Source organism: Oncorhynchus mykiss, chromosome 29 (genome assembly GCF_057628025.1).
Source record: "Oncorhynchus mykiss isolate SJ-2025 chromosome 29, ASM5762802v1, whole genome shotgun sequence".
Lineage (NCBI taxonomy): Eukaryota > Metazoa > Chordata > Actinopteri > Salmoniformes > Salmonidae > Oncorhynchus > Oncorhynchus mykiss.
In genome coordinates this window covers 17,578,946-17,600,748 of record NC_143050.1, presented here as the reverse complement: position 1 = coordinate 17,600,748, position 21,803 = coordinate 17,578,946, and the positions used below count along the sequence as shown (strand labels likewise).

At 43.3% G+C, this 21,803-nt stretch overlaps 1 protein-coding gene across 7 annotated transcripts in view; it reads right to left on the bottom strand.

Annotated features, from left to right (window-relative positions):
- klhl13 (kelch-like family member 13) overlaps positions 1 to 21,803 on the bottom strand; it is a 77,823-nt gene that overhangs the window by 54,532 nt on the left and 1,488 nt on the right. For 2 of the 7 annotated variants that reach the window (XM_021591283.3, XM_021591279.3), the window contains exon 2: positions 17,662 to 17,747. The exons of 1 other annotated variant lie outside the window; for it this stretch is intronic. In XM_021591283.3, the coding sequence (XP_021446958.1) occupies positions 17,662 to 17,726 (65 nt within the window). In that variant the 5' untranslated portion in view covers positions 17,727 to 17,747. Of the gene's footprint in view, positions 1 to 5,956; positions 6,459 to 17,661; positions 17,748 to 21,803 lie in introns of those variants that run through there. 4 more of the 7 variants (XM_021591284.3, XM_021591280.3, XM_021591282.3 and 1 more) reach the window with 3 other exon arrangements.

The window sequence follows — 21,803 nt, the reverse complement described above, 5'->3', positions numbered from 1 at the left end:
ACATAAGGTCAAACAATCTTATGGACATTGGTTGAGGAAGACAGATGGGAAAATGTTTATGAATGTTAAAATAGCACAAACCGCTGAATATAATTTCAGATTTTATCAGTGTCCTTGACGCAAGGATGAAATTAACTGTAAAGGACTTTGCATAGTGGCAAGGATAAACACCTGAAATTCCCAGTGAACTTCCATGGGTCTTCTGGGCAGTGCACCTTTGCCATTCCTTCTAAGCGTGAAATCTGCACCACGGGCAGAGGCTATATTTAGACACGAGTGGAATCACTGAAGGCAAACACACAGACCCCTCTCTATAATAATCTCCAGCTAACACACATTAACACACACACCAGCTCTTCTTCTGTGGACTACAGGAACACGCCCCCATCCATATCAGCTGGGCTGCAGTGAAGCGGGTCGAGATCTTCAAGTTCCTTGGGGTCCAAATCACTAAGGACTTAAAATGGTCTACACACCGTCGTGGAAAAGGCGCGAGCAGCGCCTCTTCCCCCTCAGGAGGTTGAAAAAATGTTTGGCTGCACTATCTTTACCTGCTGCATCACTGCTTTGGTACGGCAACAGCACCGCCCTCGATTGCATGGCACTACAGAGGGTGGTGAGGACAGCCCAGTAGATCACTGTGGCAGAGCTTTCTGCCATCCAGGACCTTTATAAATCAGTGTGTGAAACGAAGCCCCGGAAAATTGTTAAAGACTCCAACCACCCAAGCCATAGACTGTTCTCTCTGCTTCAGCAAAGCAAGTGGCACCAGTGCATAAAGTCTGAAACGAGACATCCTGAACAGCTTCTATCCCAAAGCCATAAGACTGCTAAATAGCTAACAAAATGGCTATACGGACTGAGTCTAGTTATATACGGACTATCTATCTAGTTTTATTTTTGCACTGCCTCTATGCACACTCACAGGATTCTACACACTTAAGAATGTTTACATATCTGGCATTACTTATCTCATATGTATATACTGTATAATACACTATCTATTCTATCTATTGCATCTTAGCCGCTCTGTCACTGCTCATCTATATATTTTATACTTATATATTCTTATCCCATTACTTTACTAGACTGTGTGTATTAGGTTTTGTTGTGGAATTTGTTAGATATGACCTGTTAGATACTGCTGCACTGTCAGATCTAGAAGCACAAGCATTTCACTACAATCGCAATAACATCTTCTAACCATGTGTAGGTGACCAATAAAATTTGATTTGACTCACGCACACTGACACGCCAACACACACACACACACACACTTCACTTGATCACACACACACATTTTATACTCACTCTACACACACTCACATATAATCTGAATTTACGAAGCTGCTACTCTGTTCATCATATATCCTAATGTCTAGTCACCTTACCCCTATACATATCTACCTCCATCACTCCAGTATCCATGCACATTGTAAATATAGTATTAGAACTGACCCTGTATACAGCTACTGACCGTGTACATAGCAACTGACCCTGGAACTGGCCCTGTGTATAGCTTACTGACCGTGGAACTGACCCTGTATATAGCTTACTGACCCTGGAACTGACCCTGTATATAGCTAATTTACCTCGTGTTCTTATTTCTATTTCTCCTGTGTTTTTGTTTTACCTCACTTTATTTTTAGTACTGCATTAATATTGATTACTGAATTGTTGAGGTTATGAATCAATGAAATGTATTATAAAGCCCTTTTACATCAGCAGATGTCAGAGTGCTATACAGAAACCAAGTCTAAAAACCCAAACAGCAAGCAATGCAGATGTTAGCTCTTATTAGAAATGTATTTATTTCACTGTACTTTTGCCCGTGACATTAAAACTAAAATTCCACCCTATCCCTGTGGTAGATGTTAAAGAGGCATCCCCATATGCTACTCAGTCTACATGTTGAAAACGGCCATATCTAGTGAAAGGGGAGAAGCTACGCACACAGACCCTATTCCCATCCTTACCGTAGGCTGTATAGAGAAACCTAGAATCAGAAGGAAAAATAGCAACTGGGCCAGGCTAGGGAGGGCATGCCTCAGTATTAAAGGTTAGTCTTTTTGTTAGTCATTTTTATAAGAGAAAAAGCTATTTGACTGTCCTAATGTTAGAGACAAAGCGCTATATGCAATGGTAAAATATGTAGGTCTATAGCCCCAGTATAGTGGTTGGAGTCTGTATGTTAGTTTCTCAATCCATATGAATCATCTTTAAACTAAGTCTCCCATGTGAGAATTGGTGGCTCCAGGACTGGGGTCAAGTCCATGTCAATTCAATTTAGGATACAAAAATAAATAGTTTTGATATACAATTATGCACAAATGTTCAATTTGAATTACATGTAGAAATGTACTGTGATTGTAAAGTAATTTTTTCCATGATGTCATTCTGGTTTTGGGAAATTAGCCAAAAACATTAGAGGCAGAGACTTGATGGGAGTCCGTATGTAAACTAGTGCACATTAAGACTCAACCCCTTTTTCTTTTAGAGATTTACCTGCCATTCCATTTACCTCAAACCCTGAACACTGAAGACATATTCTTGGTGCTTTACCATGTAAATATAATTTGGTGGATGGGAAAAATCAAACATTCTACGCGCCTGCAACGCATTAGGGAGTTCACTTAAATAGGGCATGGACGACCGCAATGTAAACAAACTTACAGTATTTGCATCCGCTCAGGAGGCATAGAAAGGTTATAGGAAGGGTATAGAAAGGCAAGGTAAAATGTAGACATTTTTATATCAATAAGCCGAATGTAACCGCATGCAATATCTAATGTAAATGACGCATCTACTGTATGGTAAAGCATATATCGAGACCATCTCATTCATCTTGCAATAAAGAACTAGCAAACAGAGCCTGAAATTCCACTAGAAATATCAGGATAAAAATGAAGCCAAAAATCAAACACACATTCATCAACTGACCATGAGCCTTTCAATCTAGCTTTAACTAAGAAGCAATGTACCTCCGTTCATTTTCACTTGCCAGGATTGACAGCACTGATACCGTCTCTGCTCCTGAGGATGCCAGTCCTCCAAGACAGATTAATGTACACTGTCCTCCAAGCCAGATTAAGACAGGTTACTACTGTACACTATCTGCCAAGACAGATTAAGCCAGGTTACTACTGTATACTATCCTCCAAACCAGGTTACTATGGTATACTATCCTTCAAGGCAGATTACGCCAGGTTACTACAGTATACTATCCTCCAAGCCAGGTTACTACGGTATACTATCCTCCAGGGCAGATTACGCCAGGTTACTACGGTATACTTTCCACCAAGGCAGATTAAGCCAGGTTACTACTGTATACTATCCTCCAAGCCAGGTTACTACGGTATACTATCCTTCAAGGCAGATTACACCAGGTTACTACTGTATACTATCCTCCAAGCCAGGTTACTACGGTATACTATCCTCCAAGCCAGGTTACTATGGTATACTATCCTCCAAGGCAGATTACGCCAGGTTACTACGGTATACTATCCACCAAGGCAGATTATGCCAGGTTACTACTGTATACTATCCTCCAAGCCAGGTTACTATGGTATACTATCCTCCAAGGCAGATTACGCCAGGTTACTACGGTATACTATCCACCAAGGCAGATTATGCCAGGTTACTACTGTATACTATCCTCCAAGCCAGGTTACTATGGTATACTATCCTCCAAGGCAGATTACGCCAGGTTACTACGGTATACTATCCTCCAAGCCAGGTTACTACGGTATACTATCCACCAAGGCAGATTATGCCAGGTTACTACTGTATACTATCCTCCAAACCAGGTTACTACGGTATACTATCCACCAAGGCAGATTACGCCAGGTTACTACGGTATACTATCCACCAAGACAGATTATGCCAGGTTACTACGGTATACTATCCTTCAAGGCAGATTACACCAGGTTACTACTGTATACTATCCTCCAAGCCAGGTTACTATGGTATACTATCCTCAAAGCCAGGTTACTATGGTATACTATCCTCCAAGGCAGATTACGCCAGGTTACTACGGTATACTATCCTCCAAGGCAGATTACGGCAGGTTACTACGGTATACTATCCACCAAGGCAGATTATGCCAGGTTACTACTGTATACTATCCTCCAAGCCAGGTTACTATGGTATACTATCCACCAAGGCAGATTACTACGGTATACTATCCACCAAGGCAGATTACTACGGTATACTATCCTCCAAGGCAGGTTACTACGGTATACTATCCTTCAAGGCAGATTAAACCAGGTTACCACTGTATACTATCCTCCAAGCCAGGTTACTACGGTATACTATCCTCCAAGGCAGATTACTACGGTATACTATCCTCCAAGGCAGGTTACTACGGTATACTATCCTCCAAGGCAGATTAAGCCTGGTTACTGTACACTGTCCTCCAAACCAGATTAAGCCAAATTACTGTACATTGTCCTCCAAACCGGGTTAAACCAGGTTACTGTACACTATCCTCCAAGGCAGATTAAGCTTGGTTACTGTACACCGTCTTCCAAGACAGATTAAAACAGGTGTTTTACTACTGTACACTGGTTAGGAAAGATACTCTGATCCCTGCCATTTACCTAGAGCTAGCCTAGCAGGGTGACAGGCAGAGGACTTCTCCCCAGAAAGGAGGAAATGGAGGGAGGAGAGCCTGGAGGGACCCTCCATATTCTGCCCTTCCCCCCTCCACAGCAACAGACAATAGCTCCTAAACCAGGGCAAGCCTGATGCCCTGACAAAGGAAGGCAGGCTCCTCCTCCCAAGCTTGCTGTGGCGGCCGACAGTCCTTGCAGGCGGAAAAACACAGCCCCAGGGAGGGCGTAGAGGGGCAGTGGATGTGGTCCTGGCCCCAAAAAAATTTAAAATGGGCCACGGCCATGGATAATAAGCCATACTGCTCCAGAGGACAGCGTTCCACTAGCTGGACAATCAGCACACCGCTCTAGAGGACAGGTTTCCGCTAGCTGGACAGTCAGCACACCGCTCTAGAGGACAGAGTTCCACTAGCTGGACAGTCATCACACTGCTCTAGAGGACAGAGTTCCACTAGCTGGACAGTCATCACACCGCTCTAGAGGACAGCATTCCACTAGCTGGACAGTCATCAAACCGCTCTAGAGGACAGCGTTCCACTAGCTGGCCAGTCAGCACACCGCTCTAGAGGACAGCGCTCTGCTAGCTGGCCAGTCAGCACACCGCTCTAGAGGACAGCGCTCTGCTAGCTGGCCAGTCAGCACACCGCTCTAGAGGACAGAGTTCCACTAGCTGGCCAGTCAGCACACCGCTCTAGAGGACAGAGTTCCACTAGCTGGCCAGTCAGCACACCGCTCTAGAGGACAGAGTTCCACTAGCTGGCCAGTCAGCACACCGCTCTAGAGGACAGCGCTCTGCTAGCTGGCCAGTCATCACACTGTTCTAGAGGACAGCGCTCCGCTAGCTGGCCAGTCAGCACACCGCTCTAGAGGACAGAGTTCCACTAGCTGGCCAGTCAGCACACCGCTCTAGAGGACAGCGCTCTGCTAGCTGGCCAGTCATCACACTGTTCTAGAGGACAGTGCTCCGGTAACTGGCCAGTCATCACACTGTTCTAGAGGACAGCGCTCCGGTAACTGGCCAGTCATCACACTGTTCTAGAGGACAGCGCTCTGCTAGCTGGCCTGTCAGCACACCACTCTAGAGGACAGCACTCCGGTAACTGGCCAGTCATCACACTGATCTAGAGGACAGCGCTCCGCTAGCTGGCCAGTCATCACACGCGGCACAAAGGAGGGTATTAAATCGACACACAACAAAGCTCCCATCATATTCTGCCCAATTAGGCTGCAATGAGAGAGGGGGACTCTCCATACCCCAAAATAAAATACCACAACTGAACAAAATCTAAAACTGAAAATGCACCACCACAGCATGCTATGAATGGAATTGGTTCCTTACTCACATATAGGCAGGAGAGAGCGGTGAGGACCTGGATGTCTTAAGAACTGGCACTGGGAATTTCCAGCTGACAGGAGAACCGCTTTTCCATTTTAACGGCATGTTGTCACCAGCACGGAGCTACAGCGCAAACAACGGCAAAGAGCATTTCCATGAACAGGCTTCCAGCGAGGGCTTCCATCCCACTCTGCCCACATGGATCAGAGGCAGGGAGAGCAGCAGCGACAGCGGTGGAGTGGAACAGGCAGCAACAGCAGCGCAGGCTACACCGGCTTATGACACTAACGGTAGCAGTGGTAGCAGTGAGAAGAAGCCAATGGATCCTATCTCCTGTGTCTACAGGGGCAACGGCAGCTCACAGTCATCTCTGCCGTCTCTAGCCCAGCAGCTCAACAACAGTGCCACCTTGTTAAAGGAGCGGCGACTGCAGTGCTGGGCTTGTTATAGTGAGGGGGGAGGTGGAGAGGAGAGGTGGAGAGGAGGGATGAGTAAGAGAAAGGGAGGAGAAAACCCCACAGCACTGAGCAGAGGCTTAAATACAGTAGCTAGCGTCTCCCCACCCTCAGGAGAGCGGTGCCTAAAATACCACTAGTTTACACTGGGAAATAAAAAGGAACGTTTGGTATTTCTAACCAGCAATCCATTAAGTTTACATCCTCCCATTTATAACTAGTAATAAAACCTCTACAGTGCGACTTCGGATACACCCACATAGGCTAGGAGGCTAGGTGTATTTCCATGTGGGAGAGAGAGTACATCATAGGAATATAATTATATTTCTATGGACAACTTGTCCCCCTACACCTTCGGAGGTAATGTTTATTCTCCACTTTTATCAAATATAAAATATAAGCCTAATATGCAAGTATGGCAGATTGTATAGCCTATACTAGTAGATATACAATGAAGATCTCATTCGCTGGACCCTTGCAGTTGTATTGTCTCCTCATAGTGTCTCCTGCATGGCCATCATCCACGGTGCCCTCTTATCTAGCAGGAACACGGAGATCATCTCAATTGCATACTCCTTGCGTCCTCTCTCCTCTTCTCCTTCTCAAAACCCATTGGATCAGAAAGTCAAAAGGGGAGGGACCTCTGGCTTTCTAATCCAATGCATTTTGAAAAGGGGACAAGGAGAGAGGATGCGAGGAGTATGCAATTGAGATCTTCCCACAGTGTGCAGTAAGCCATGGCCTTGCCTGAGGCAGCTAGCTGATCAAGATGGAACACTAAAACACCTTTAAACCTCAGATCAACATTCACCCAAGCACCAAGAGAAAAATACAACCATGAATAGAGAGAGCACTGTGCAGCTCATTTCCACGATTACAGTCCCTCTCATCCAAAGAGCTCTGAAGGCCCTGTCAAGAAGTCTAAAGCAAAGTAATTTTCTGTGTGCTACTTCCTTTTGACAAGCCCTCTCTCTAGCCCTTTGTTTCAAATCTCCTACTCCCATCGTCATGAAAAACGACCTATTGTGGAACTTCTAAAAGTGCCAGCCTCTAGTCACCCCACTCCTGTTTCTCACTCTGGAGCTTAATTAAGGTAATGTCTTCCAACCTGCCCTTAACCCCTCCCTCAAGGTTGACTCCTCACCATCTCGCCCCATAACTAGGGAGAATATCAACCAATAGAACCACTGCAGGTCATTTCTTTGGAGCCATGATGTCTTGGACCACTTCTTCACTATGAAACTCTTTCAACAGAGTACACAGCCTGTTCTCTCAGGCAGGGTAGTCATGTTCTCAGTCTTTGTCTGTGGTTACAGAGGATGACGGGGAGAATATTTTTATGGGTGCAGATTAAACTCTATGATGGCGGTAGGAATGAAACAGACAATGGAAACCAGGGGGATTAAAAAACCCTTTGTCAGATGAGTGGGGATGGCGCTGAGCCAGAGGTGAGCACATAAAAATTATTAATATGCGTCTGTCTGAGTGAACAAAGCATGGCTGAATATGTTCATTTGTACCTGCTGCTCCTCCATACAAAATACAATTAATATCAGAGTGAAAAAAACACACCAAGCCTGTCTCTGGATCAAAACACTGAGCTCTGTGTGTAGGTTATACTGACCTGTACTACAGCCTGAGCTGTGTGTGCAGGTTATACTGCCCTATATTACAGCCTGAGTTGTGTGTGCAGGTTATACTGCCCTATATTACAACCTGAGCTGTGTGTGCAGGTTATACTGCCCTATATTACAGCCTGAGCTGTGTGTGCAGGTTATACTGCCCTATATTACATCCTGAGCTCTGTGTGCAGGTTATACTGACCTGTACTACATCCTGAGCTCCGTGTGCAGGTTATACTGACCTGTACTACATCCTGAGCTCCGTGTGCAGGTTATACTGACCTGTACTACATCCTGAGCTCCGTGTGCAGGTTATACTGACCTGTACTACATCCTGAGCTCCGTGTGCAGGTTATACTGACCTGTACTACATCCTGAGCTCCGTGTGCAGGTTATACTGACCTGTACTACATCCTGAGCTCTGTGTGCAGGTTATACTGACCTGTACTACATCCTGAGCTCTGTGTGCAGGTTATACTGACCTATACTACATCCTGAGCTCTGTGTGCAGGTTATACTGACCTGTACTACATCCTGAGCTCTGTGTGCAGGTTATACTGACCTGTACTACAGCCTGAGCTCTGTGTGCAGGTTATACTGCCCTATATTACAGCCTGAGCTCTGTGTGCAGTTTATACTGACCTGTACTACAGCCTGAGCTCCGTGTGCAGGTTATACTGACCTGTACTACAGCCTGTATCTAGGGTACTAAAGCTGCTCCTCTTTATTTAGATACAATCCTAAATCAAAAACAGAGAGGGCAAACATCTAAACATGGTACTGGATCTGTCATGAAACCAGATAGTATTTTTAAATGGGCAACTCTACATTTAGGACTAAGCTAGTTAGGCCAATGCAATTTCGCAATCATTGTATGTTTCATCATGAAACACTTCCCTTTTTCAAAAACAGAATGTCATCTGAACATCTATTGAAGAAACTGCGTTATTATTACGTCGTTTGACTTCTGCCCTGCAAGCCACAATAACTGAGCAGTATTATGAAGAACAAGACAGGCTGGGAACAAAGAGGGGAGGCAGCGCTGATAGCCTAGTCCTCAATAACCAAACTCCTCCAGCTTTTAGAGTGAAGCCTGACAATGGCTGCTTTTATCAGAGCCTTGGTGAGCATCAATCTGTGGACTTCTTTCAGAAGCGATTAGGGCCGTTGGGGGGAGGGGGTGGGAGAGGAGAGAGAAACAGCCAGACTCCTGAGCTATGCACACTGACCCAACAGCCCTGGATGACAGGAATGCATCCTCACTGTGCTGTAACACTGCTAAAATCTGTCTCACTTTAACGCACACCCCATCACTGTTCTAACAGAAACACACTGGACTAAAATAACACATACACCATATTAAAGTGTCGACCATCTACACATGTTCTTGTCCATAAGATTGTTTTGCATTGCGTTTGGTGCACCTTGCCTTTGCCTGACATTTGTACTGGCCATTAGGCGTGGGTTCATGTCTGTATGAAAATCAGGGGAACAGACAGCCCTCGTGACTGACTGCAGAACAGACAAATGTATACCATCTAGTGGACACAGAGGGAACTGTACTGTCTAAACGCCATATACCCTCTCAAGCAAGCAGCTGACTGCGCATGCGGTCACCACCACACAGTGTGGTTCCTCATCCATCCTATCTCTGGCCCGATCAGAATGATCAAAACCTTCATCTCATCTGACAGTCTATCCAGCTGTCACAGGATTGGTAAAACAGTGCTGAGGAGTATTTCTTTCTTTAATAAAGCCCTTTTGTGGGGAAAAACTCATTCTGATTGGCTGGGCCTGGCTCCCCAGTGGGCTGCAACCCGGCCCAGTCATGTGAAATCTAAGCCCTAATGCATCTATTTCAACTGACTGATTTCCTTATATGAACTGTAACTCAGTAAAATCTATGAAATTGTTGCATGTTGCGTTTATATTTTTGTTCAGTATAATTGACCGACGTCAGTTCAATCATTTGAATTTCACTTCGTGCTTTTTTTTCTGTGAGATCGATGTGCAGTTTTTGTAGAGATAAATCAGATCAAGCCTGAACTAGCAGGGAGTTGAAGTTTCCAACAAGCCAATGTTCTACATAGTTAATTACCACGTTTTCAGTGCTAAACTACAATGACCATAATCCATTGCACACACGCTTAAAAACTTGTCCGTTTGTGCGCAGCGGACACAGAGAATGAGAGAACGCACTATCGAGAGAAATATAAAGCAGTTGCATCACGAGCCTGAAAATACATGATCTAAGTGATTGATAGTTGGTATTCAGCAGTCATAAAAGTGTGCCTTATTTACTTTGAAGAACAACTAAAATAGTGGTTTTGTCAGACAGCAGCTCTATAGAGATGAGATGATGACTTGGAATCAAATAAAGTCATTTAACAAAACAAATGTAATATACACAACATCTGAAATATTTATAAAAAGTAATGTGAATGACTTATAGTTAATAAGTGATAAGCTGTAATGGGCAGTCACTACCATCATGGGACTTTTATGAATTGTTTTATTCTGTGTTACGGCATTGAACACACATAACGTATAGTGCATTTAATGTAAAAAAATAATAAATTATAATCTAAAAATCTGAACCGAAAACTGTGATCATTTATATGAAATCGAACCGACATTAAAAAGTATTAATGGCTCAGCACTATCCAAATATATATCTTTTTTTTAAAGCAAGTGCCCTGAATGTCATGTTCCAGCTATGAAACAGCACCCAGTTTGTTTCACATTTTAACGCATTTCACAAGGCTTGGTCGTTATCAAAGCGTTTCTGGGGTGAGAAATAATCCTGCTGAAAGTGCTAGTTAAGAGAAACTCACCCAGTGTAGAAAAATCAAAGACTGAGGTAGAGAGCAACAAAAGTTTGCCTGGATTCAGAGGGATGAGGTGATGAAAGCAGAGGCCCAGCAGATGCTGAAGGCTGAGGACTTCTACTGAGGAGTGCAGAAACAGCAGCAGGCAGGCAGGCAGGGCTGGAGAAGGATGGATAGAACCATGCTCAAAGCCCTACAAACCTCTACCATAAGAACACTCTCTACCTGCCTTTTGTCATGATCCACTTTCAGCCAGACAATACAAACTCTGTGTAGTCCTAAATAAAACAAGCCAGGGTGTAGTACAATAGAACTGCTACCAGAATTAGGCTTAGCTGGGTAATGGGTTACTGATTAATGTTTAACTTTTCACATTAACGGTCAATAAAATGCATCTTTCTTAAACATCTTAAATGGGATGAGATTAGCCCCATCTGCATAATCACAGACAGCCAGTCAGAGAATACGGCACACAGACTAGAGGTCGACCGATAAATCGGAATGGCAGATTAATTAGGGCCGATTTCAAGTTTTCATAACAAAAGGTAATCAGCATTTTTGGATACCGATTATGGACGATTACATTGCACTCCACGAGGAGCCATGGTAAGGTGCTAGCTAGCATTAAATGTATTGTATAAAAACAATCAATCTTAACATAATCACTAGTTAACTACACATGGTTGATGATATTACTAGTTTATCTAGCTTGTCCTGTGTTGCATGTAATTGATGCGGTGCCTGTTAATTTATCATTGAATCACAGCCTACTTCGCCAAACAGGTGATTTAACAAGAGCTTTCGCGAAAAAAGCATAGTCGTTGCACCAATGTGTACCTAACCATAAACATCAACGCCTTTCTTTAAAATCAATACACAAGTATATATTTTAAATCTGCATATTTAGTTAATATTGCCTGCTAACATGAATTTCTTTGAACTAGGGAAATTGTGTCACTTCTCTTGCGTTCTGTGCAACAGAGTCAGGGTATATGCAGCAGTTTGGCCCGCCTGGCTCGTTGCGAACTGTGTGAAGACCATCTCTTCCTAACAAAGACAGCCAACTTGGCCAAACGGGGATGATTTGACAAAAGCGCATTTGCGAAAAAAGCACAATCGTTGCACGAATGTACCTAACCATAAACATCAATGCCTTTCTTAAAATCAATACACAGAAGTATATATTTTTAAACCTGCATGTTTAATTAAAATAAATTTGTGTTAGCAGGCAATATTAAACTAGGGAAATTGTGTCACTTCTCTTGCGTTCATTGTACGCAGAGTCAGGGTACATGCAACAGTTTGGGCTGCCTGGCTTGTTGCTTACTAATTTGCCAGAATTTTATGTAATTATGACATAACATTGAAGGTTGTGCAATGTAACAGGAATATTTAGACTTAGGGATGCCACCCGTTAGATAAAATACGTAACGGTTCCGTATTTCACTGAAAAAATAAATGTTTTGTTTTCAATAGGATAGTTTCCGGATTTGAACATATTAATGACCTAAGGCTCGTATTTCTGTGTGTTATTTTATTATAATTAAGACTATGATTTGATAGACCAGTCTGAGCGGTGGTAGGCAGCAGCAGGCTCGTAAGCATTCATTCAAACAGCACTTTACTGGGTTTGCCAGCAGCTCTTCGCAATGCTTGAAGCATTGCGCCGTTTTAGACTTCAAGTCTATCAACTCCTGAGATTAGGCTGGCAATATTAAAGTACCTATTAGAACATCCAAGTCAAAGGTATATGAAATACAAATGGTATAGCGAGAAATAGTCCTATATTAACTACAACCTAAAACCTGGGAATATTGAAGACCAGCAGCTTTCATGTTCTCATGTTCTGAGCAAGGAACTTAAACGTTAGCTTTTTTACATGGCACATATTGTACTTTTACTTTCTTCTTTTACTTTATTTTTGCATTATTTAAACCAAATTGAACATGTTTCATTCTACACTGCTCAAAAAAATAAAGGGAACACTTAAACACAATGTAACTAACTCCAAGTCAATCACACTTCAGTGAAATCAAACTGTCCACTTAGGAAGCAACACAGATTGACAATAAATTTCACATGTGGTTGTGCAAATGGAATAGACAACAGGTGGAAAATTATAGGCAATTAGCAAATCACCCCCAATAAAGGAGTGGTTCTGCAGGTGGTGACCACAGACCACTTCTCAGTTCCTATGCTTCTTGGCTGATGTTTTGGTCACTTTTGAATGCTGGCGGTGCTTTCACTCTAGTGGTAGCATGAGACGGAGTCTACAACGTGGCTCAGGTAGTGCAGCTCATCCAGGATGACACATCAATGCGAGCTGTGGCAAGAAGGTTTGCTGTGTCTGTCAGCGTAGTGTCCAGAGCATGGAGGCGCTACCAGGAGACAGACCAGTACATCAGGAGACGTGGAGGAGGCCGTAGGAGGGCAACAACCCAGCAGCAGGACCGCTACCTCCGCCTTTGTGCAAGGAGGAGCACTGCCAGAGCCCTGCAAAATGACCTCCAGCAGGCCACAAATGTGCATGTGTCTGCTCAAACGGTCAGAAACAGACTCCATGAGGGTGGTATGAGGGCCCGACGTCCACAGGTGGGGGTTGTGCTTACAGCCCAACACCGTGCAGGACGTTTGGCATTTGCCAGAGAACACCAAGACTGGCAAATTCGCCACTGGCGCCCAGTGCTCTTCACAGATGAAAGCAGGTTCACACTGAGCACATGTGACAGACGTGACAGAGTCTGGAGACGCCGTGGAGAACGTTCTGCTGCCTGCAACATCCTCCAACATAACCGGTTTGGCGGTGGGTCAGTAATTGTGAGGGGTGACATTTCTTTGGGGGGCTGCACAGCCCTCCATGTGCTCGCCAGAGGTAGCCTGACTGCCATTTGGTACCGAGATGAGATCCTCAGATCCCTTGTGAGACCATATGCTGGTGCGGTTGGCCCTGGGTTCCTCCTAATGCAAGACAATGCTAGACCTCATGTGGCTGGAGTGTGTCAGCAGTTCCTGCAAGAGGAAGACATTGATGCTATGGACTGGCCCGTTCGTTCCCCAGACCTAAATACAATTGAGCACATCTGGGACATCGTGTCTCGCTCCATCCACCAACAGACTGTCCAGGAGTTGGCGGATGCTTTAGTCCAGGTCTGGGAGGAGATCCCTCAGGAGACCATCCGCCACCTCATCAGGAGCATGCCCAGGCGTTGTAGGGAGGTCATACAGGCACGTGGAGGCCACACACACTACTGAGCCTCATTTTGACTTGTATTAAGGACATTACATCAAAGTTGGATCAGCCTGTAGTGTGGTTTTCCACTTTAATTTCGAGTGTAACTCCAAATCCAGACCTCCATGGGTTGATTTTATTTCCATTGATACATTTTGTGTGATTTTGTTGTCAGCACATTCAACTATGTAAAGATAAAAGTATTTAATAAGAATATTTCATTCATTCAGATCTAGGATGTGTTATTTTAGTGTTCCCTTTATTTTTTTGAGCAGTGTATATTTGAGACTAAATTGATTTTATTGATGTATTATATTAAGTTAAAATAAAAGTGTATACTCAGTATTGTTGTAATTGTCATTATTACAAATATATATAAAACTCGGCCGATTTATCGGTATCGGCTTTTTTTGGTCCTCCAACAATCGGTATCGGTGACGAAAAATCATAATGGGTCGACCTCTAATACAGAGTTAGGCTAGGTCACAGGGATCAATTCAGGGCAGTACAAAAAAAAGACCTTTGACAAAACCAATTGTCACACCGTATGTGGTTGAGGACAGAAGAAAGAGTCGGCTTTAGAAAATACAGATTCACCCCAGTATACAGGGTTGAATAGACATTGGATTTAGGTACTCGAGTTCATATGTGGGCAGCAGAAGTGTAGCGCCGCATACAGATGTAGATTTGCCAATTGGGGTACATCGATGCAACAGATGGAAGCTGGTGAAAGCAAAAATGGGGGAAACAAACCTTGCCAACAGCACACGTTCCCATGAGCTTGCTATTAAGAGTGCCTAGAAGAGTCAACAGTCCACCTCAAAAGAAGGTTTGCAGCAGTCTAGTGTTTGCTGGCCAACAACTGTGGCATTAGGACTATCACCTTGCCAAGTGATGCACTGAAATGTTCCTGCCTTTTTGGTGCATTGTTACTACCTCCATCTGGACATGAAATGTACATTATAGTGATCTTACTTAAATTGAAAAGACACTTTGCTTTGCACAGAATGAAAGAGAAATAAAACACCTCAACTCCCACAATACACTCACTAAAACCCAGTCAAGCTGCTGTATGGTTTATTCATTACAACAGCACTCAAAATAGTGATGCTAGAGAGCTGAAGCTACTGTTGGTTGGGAGGGGAGGAATGATGACAAACCAATCATGTCAATAATAACAGCCAATCTGTGCGTTTGATTAAGCCATCAACCCCTCCTCCATCAGCTTGTAGTCTACTCTCGCTCCACTGCACCACGTTGTCCAGTCCAGCGGCACGCTCTCTGGCCAAAGACTGCCACTGCCTAGCAACTATTCCTTGACAACAGAGGGACATGCTGGTCCAGTAGGCTTCAGTGGTGTCCAGATTTTCATAGCTTCATGCCGTATCTATACCATACCGGGGTATACGGTATTACCGGCAGTGCAAGTCTTTCCAAACTTCCCATAGCGGACAGTAGCTAAATGCTAACAAGCGCAAGCAAACAAACTAACAGACAACCCAGCTTATTATACAACTATCTCAATAGGCTACTGAAAGTTTGCTACACGCACAAAACAAATAATTAAGGAGGGAGGGGTGGGAGAATGAGGGGTTGGTGTTGTACTGTTTTTGTTATATCTGAAAATCTATAAATAAAGTTTAAATATATAAAATAATAATAATTAGACAGCAGGGATCTCGGTCCAGGAGGAGATTGACTGTCTCTGCTGTAACCAAGAAGCTTGATCTTGAGCAAGTTAGCTACTTAGCTAGCTAACCAAATGCTGGAGCCCTGAGCTGTAGAGAATCTTAGATAGTTAAACCTATAGTTATAAGATATTTAGCTGGCAAACAGTTGTAGTGAATTTCAATTGTAACTTGATCACCTCTCTTGCACAACAGTGGATCGTCATGTCCCAAAAGATTCCGTTTGCTCTTTGATAACAAACCTACCACGTGGCTTAATCAGCTGCTTTGGGGAACAGCTTTATAATGAAACAATAATGCAACAGGTGAACTGAAGAACGCAATCTGCTTTATCTATTAACCTAGCGCACAAGTTGACTGCAGGTATTTATTTAAAAATAAAGAATAAGCTAGAAATTGTTTCAACGGTATTGAAAATCATACCCCTGTATACCGCCCAAGCCCAGGGCTCTATCTACAGTGTGACAATTTTACTGGCATATGCGGCTAAATATTTTTCTGTGGGATGTGGATTTTTTTTATTTAAGCGCACCAGTGAGCCTAGAAAAATGTACAATTCTAGCTTTATTACCTCAAATATTTTTAATTGTGCTACTAAATTTCTTTGTGTGCGTGCCTACATTTGAACTTATGCGCACATGTGCTCCTTGTAAAACATTTTTAAACTACTGCTTAGCTTCAAAAGGACTGGACACAATATAATAAGGAAATACAAACTTTACAAAAAGGGAAACCATAAAACCACACGACTGAAGCATTGCCCGTTAAGATCTGTTGTGGTTATGGTCATGGAAATGACTGAAGGCAGGATTGGGTAGACATCACAGCAACTTGTTTTGGTGGAAAGAAATACAATTTGTTAAAAACAAAAAAACTGTATACTTGAGTAGTCAGAGCTCATCATTCTAATAAACCATAGGTCAAAATGCACTGACACAGATTCTAGTTAGAGCTAAATCTGTAACATTGTGTCATGAAAGCATTTCTAGTTGAGGCACTCCACTAAAATCTTCATGAAGTGCTCCGAGAAGACAAAATCCCTGAACAGCTGCTGCAACACACAGGAAGGCACAAAGGACAGGGGCTTAGAGAAGCCTAGCTGACACTACACCATAGAGGACACAGAAAAATACAGTCATGAGAGCAGCAGAATTTAAAATAGTCAACAGTCATGATGTTGTGAGTAATCTCCCCTGGCTCTCCACAATCACACAACTTCCTAATTCATTACCGTTGACGATAGTAACTGGCTTAGAGATAAAAATCCACTCACAGCTTGAAATAAGGCATTAGTCACTTGGTACAAAAACAACACATCCCAAAGAGGGGCCTGGAGACAGGCCCAAAGAGGCAGCCATTTACCCAGCAACAGGGGGACAATGACAGCCCTCTGACAGACTGAGTCATGGATACACGCTGTAACCCAACCTGAATCACTGCTGCAGCATCGTCAACAGCTAAGTTAGCCCACACACACCGAGCTGCATGAACACTCCATACTGAGTCCATGTCTTTGACTCACTTTAAGATGTAATCATGAATGTTACTTAACAGGCAAGTTAAAGTTAAAACAGAAACAGATTATTGCAAATGATGCAAGAGGTAGAAACTCAAGACTATCAAAAAGGAAATATTATTTTTGTTTAAAACCACCATTTCTATCTCTGTCCGTAAGAGAAAGCAAGCAGACCCGACAAAAATAAGAGAGAATAAAAAATATTTAATGTCGTTAGACTAACTTCATATATTAATCAAGAGATGAGATAATTACTAACGTTACATGTTCACAGAACGGCTAAAACCCAGAACGGCTAAAATGAGCCACTTCAGAGGAAAGTGAGGAACGTTGAATGGTTGTGTGTATAGATGTAGAATAAATTTTGGACATACATTGCACAGTACCTGTCGTGCAGTCCGAGGGACATCGTCTCCCCTCTGTGTACAGGGTGCTCCATGCCCTCGCCAAAACCACACCACTGAAAAACAGGTGAACAATACATTAATGATATTGTCAGGGCTCTTCAAAGGTCATTTAGGTGATAATACAATCATCAACCCCTTCGCCTGTACACATGAATAGCCTAAAGAAAGTTTGTGGAGGGTTTGGAAAATCTAAGACCGGTTCAGTCCTATCCCACTTCTCCACTGTCACCTTCTGTCCCAGTGAAAGCCAAAGCTCAGGGCTGCAAGACCGCAAACTGGAAATGGGAGATGGACAATCTACACTACTTTAACAGTTGTCACAGTGCTACCCCCCTTGCCAACACTGACTGACTCCTAGCCAAACCCCGTTCCCCTGTTTAGTTTCAAAGTCATAAAATGCAATAGGCTAATCCCTTCCTGTAGTGCATTTGTTTTCAAACTCGCATTATAAGCCGTGTAGTGTGGGTCCTGGATGCGGATTGGCTAAGATATATCAGACAATATACCACGGGTATGACACAAAAATAGGTGTTTACTGTTCTATTCATGCCAGTAACCAGTTTATAATAGCAATAAGGCTCGGGCGATATACCGTGGAGCCCCCCCCCCCCCCCCCCCCACGAAATACCAACGCCACTGCTTATAACTAAGTTAAGTATTACTATGTGTCAAATAAATTATATCCAGGTCTGGGCTCCAGCTATGCATTTGGTTTGATAACTTGCTAGTTAAGTGGCTCGATGTCAAGATCAAGCTTCTTGGTTACAGCAGAGAAATTCAATCCCTTCCTGGATCAAGATCGCTGCGTCCAATTTTTTTTTTTGTGGAACTAGCGCCCCTTGTGTGCACTTCCGGTAATACCGCATACCCCAGTATGGTACAGAAACAACATGACCATATGAAAATCTGGACACCGCCCATCCCAAATAAGGCACCTCAGGATATAACCCTGCTGGGCATGAATTTTAAGCCCACGATTTTCAGGCCCTACCCAGGCCTGATAGCCAAATTTAAGGCCCTGCCTGGAACCAAAAATAACTTCCTCCTTTAGCAAATCCATTATAAATGTCGGGCCCGTCGGGCTCATGTTGGGTAGCAGATCTCTACCTCGTGGTTTGTGTTATTAGCAATATTGCTCAAATATAGTCTTTCAAAATTCTACATTTAAGACTTTGTTTCATTTTATTTCACCTTTATCCTAATTAACCTCATTATAAAATATTTTCAATAAGAGAGATAGGGTTGACCAAGTGGCAAGGTGGTCTTAGGCACTGCATCTCAGTGCTAGAAGCATCGCTACAGACCCCGGTTCGATTCCAGGCTGTATCACAACCGGCCGTGATTGGGAGTTCCATAGGGCGGCACACAATTGGCCCAGTGTCGTCCGGGTTAGGGTTTGGCCGGGGTAGGCCGTCATTGTAAATAAGAATTTCTTCTCAACTGACTTGCCTAATTAAATAAAGGTTAAACACATGACAATGAAATGTTGTACAATTAAATAAGCAACAAATATCTCTCCCAAATTTCCACAAGGCCAGGTGGACAGAGCTCAGCTCTGCCTCCTCTCTTTTTCCATTTATTAGCAGCATGAGCATATGGCCTTTCTATTAATATTTCAGACTCATATTTTGGGGCGTTGTCTGCCATCTGTCCTCCCTGCACCCCACTGTTCAGCTTGGTCATGATTACAGTGGAGATCAGATGGGGTGATAATTGCAGCACAGTCTGTGTGGATAGTTCAGTCCACAGGACCCCACCAGGGGTCTACATAGTCAGACAGAAGGACATAGGAAGAGAGGTGACAGAAAATGAAAAGCGAGTAGATAATATAGCGGTTAGTCTGCTACCTATAATAAAAGGTGACAACACCTGTGGCTTCCACACCATCCGAGCTAATTTTAGGTGCGCATAGTGGCATTAAAATTCTACAATTATGTAGCTACATTGCATATCCTAATGACTTAAAGTGACTTCCTACCAGTCAGAATTCAGAAGCATATCAAAGTAGCTGGAGTTGTCATACACGCAGTGCAACAGAGGCTGGGACATGACTTTAGTCTAGTCAAGCTGAAATGCAATTGGTTGGAAAAGATCAGTCCACGACCGGTGCCTAGCCTAATTTGCCGAAATAAAATAAAAAACTCTATGAAGATTGAAATTAACTCTAGTCTCTTGCTAAACAACATTTTTATTTTATTTATTTTTATTTCACCTTTATTTAACCAGGTAGGCAAGTTGAGAACAAGTTCTCATTTACAATTACGACCTGGCCAAGATAAAGCAAAGCAGTTCGACAGGTACAACAACACAGAGTTACACATGGAGTAAAACAAACATACAGTCAATAATACAGTAGAAAAATAAGTCTATATACAATGTGAGCAAATGAGGTGAGATAAGGGAGGTAAAGGCAAAAAAGGCCATGGTGTCAAAGTAAATACAATATAGCAAGTCATTTTTTTTATAATAATAATAAACACTGGAATGGTAGATTTGCAGTGGAAGAATGTGCAAAGTAGAGATAGAAATAATGGGGGTGCAAAAGAGCAAAATAAATAAATAAATACAGTAGGGGGAGAGGTAGTTGTATGGGCTAAATTATAGATGGGCTATGTACAGGTGCAGTAATCTTTGAGCTGCTCTGACAGCTGGTGCTTAAAGCTAGTGAGGGGGATAAGTGTTTCCAGTTTCAGAGATGTTTGCAGTTCGTTCCAGTCATTGGCAGCAGACAGAGAACTTAAAGGAGAGGCGGCCAAAGTAAGAATTGGTTTTGGGGGTGACCAGAGAAATATACCTGCTGGAGCGCGTGCTACAGGTGGGCGCTGCTATGGTGACCAGCGAGGTGAGATAAGGGGGAACTTTACCTAGCAGGGTCTTGTAGATGACCTGGAGCCAGTGGGTTTGGCGACGAGTATGAAGCGAGGGCCAGCCAACAAGAGCGTACAGGTCGCAGTGGTGGGTAGTATATGGAGCTTTGGTGACAACACGGATGGCACTGTGATAGACTGCATCCAATTTATTGAGTAGGGTATTGGAGGCTATTTTGCAAATGACGTCGCCAAAGTCGAGGATCGGTAGGATGGTCAGTTTTACAAGGGTATGTTTGGCAGCATGAGTGAAGGAGGCTGTGTTGAAAAATAGGAAGCCAATTCTAGATTTAACTTTGGATTGGAGATGTTTGATGTGAGTCTGGAAGGAGAGTTTACAGTCTAACCAGACACCTAGGTATTTGTAGTTGTCCACATATTCTAAGTCAGAACCGTCCAGAGTAGTGATGTTGGACGTGCGGGCAGGTGCACGCAGCGATCGGTTGAAGAGCATGCATTTAGTTTTAATGAAATGCCTCCTGATCTTGAAAGTTTCCACCTGAAGACATGATTATAGGTCAAGCTAAGCCAGGAGAGGGCAACCTTGAAGAACTAAACTACTAGGCCTAGACGGGACAAACAAGGTTCAACCATGATCCTCCATCCAGAGAGGCCAAAACACAAAGCCAATCAGTGGCCATCTTGAACATGGCACGTTACTTGTTATTTTTGCAGGTTAGTGGCAAAGGGCCCTTTGTTTGACTGTGAACAATGTGTAGACAATTTTCTCCAGTCACACTCAGGACAAAGAACACAAAAACACATCCAACATAGAGAAAAACGAAGTCTGGCTTAGCAGACTAAACACCACTCCATGGAGAAGGAAGTTTATGATGACTGCACCAACAGAGTGAAACAGAGACCAGGCTTTGTGGGATCTAGCTCCGACTACATTGATTCACCCAAGGTCAAAACTTTCAATCAGGAAACGCCTACACTATGCCTGTTTGTCATCTGTACTTGCATGCCTTTGTTTGCTGAAATTCATACTTTGAGATTCAATTGACACATGCATGCGCATTTGCACTGAGTTGTCATCTTTGAGAGACAGAAACGAGCAAAAGGTTGGTGGTTGTATTTGATTCACGTTTATTGAAAAAGTATGATTTCAGCAAACAAAGAAAGTCCAGCAACTACAGAGGACACATGTAAATCATGAAACGCCTACCATTTTACCTTTAAGTATTGACCATGGCTGAATCGATGTCGCCGGAGCTCAATTCCACAAAGCCTGGTCTCTGC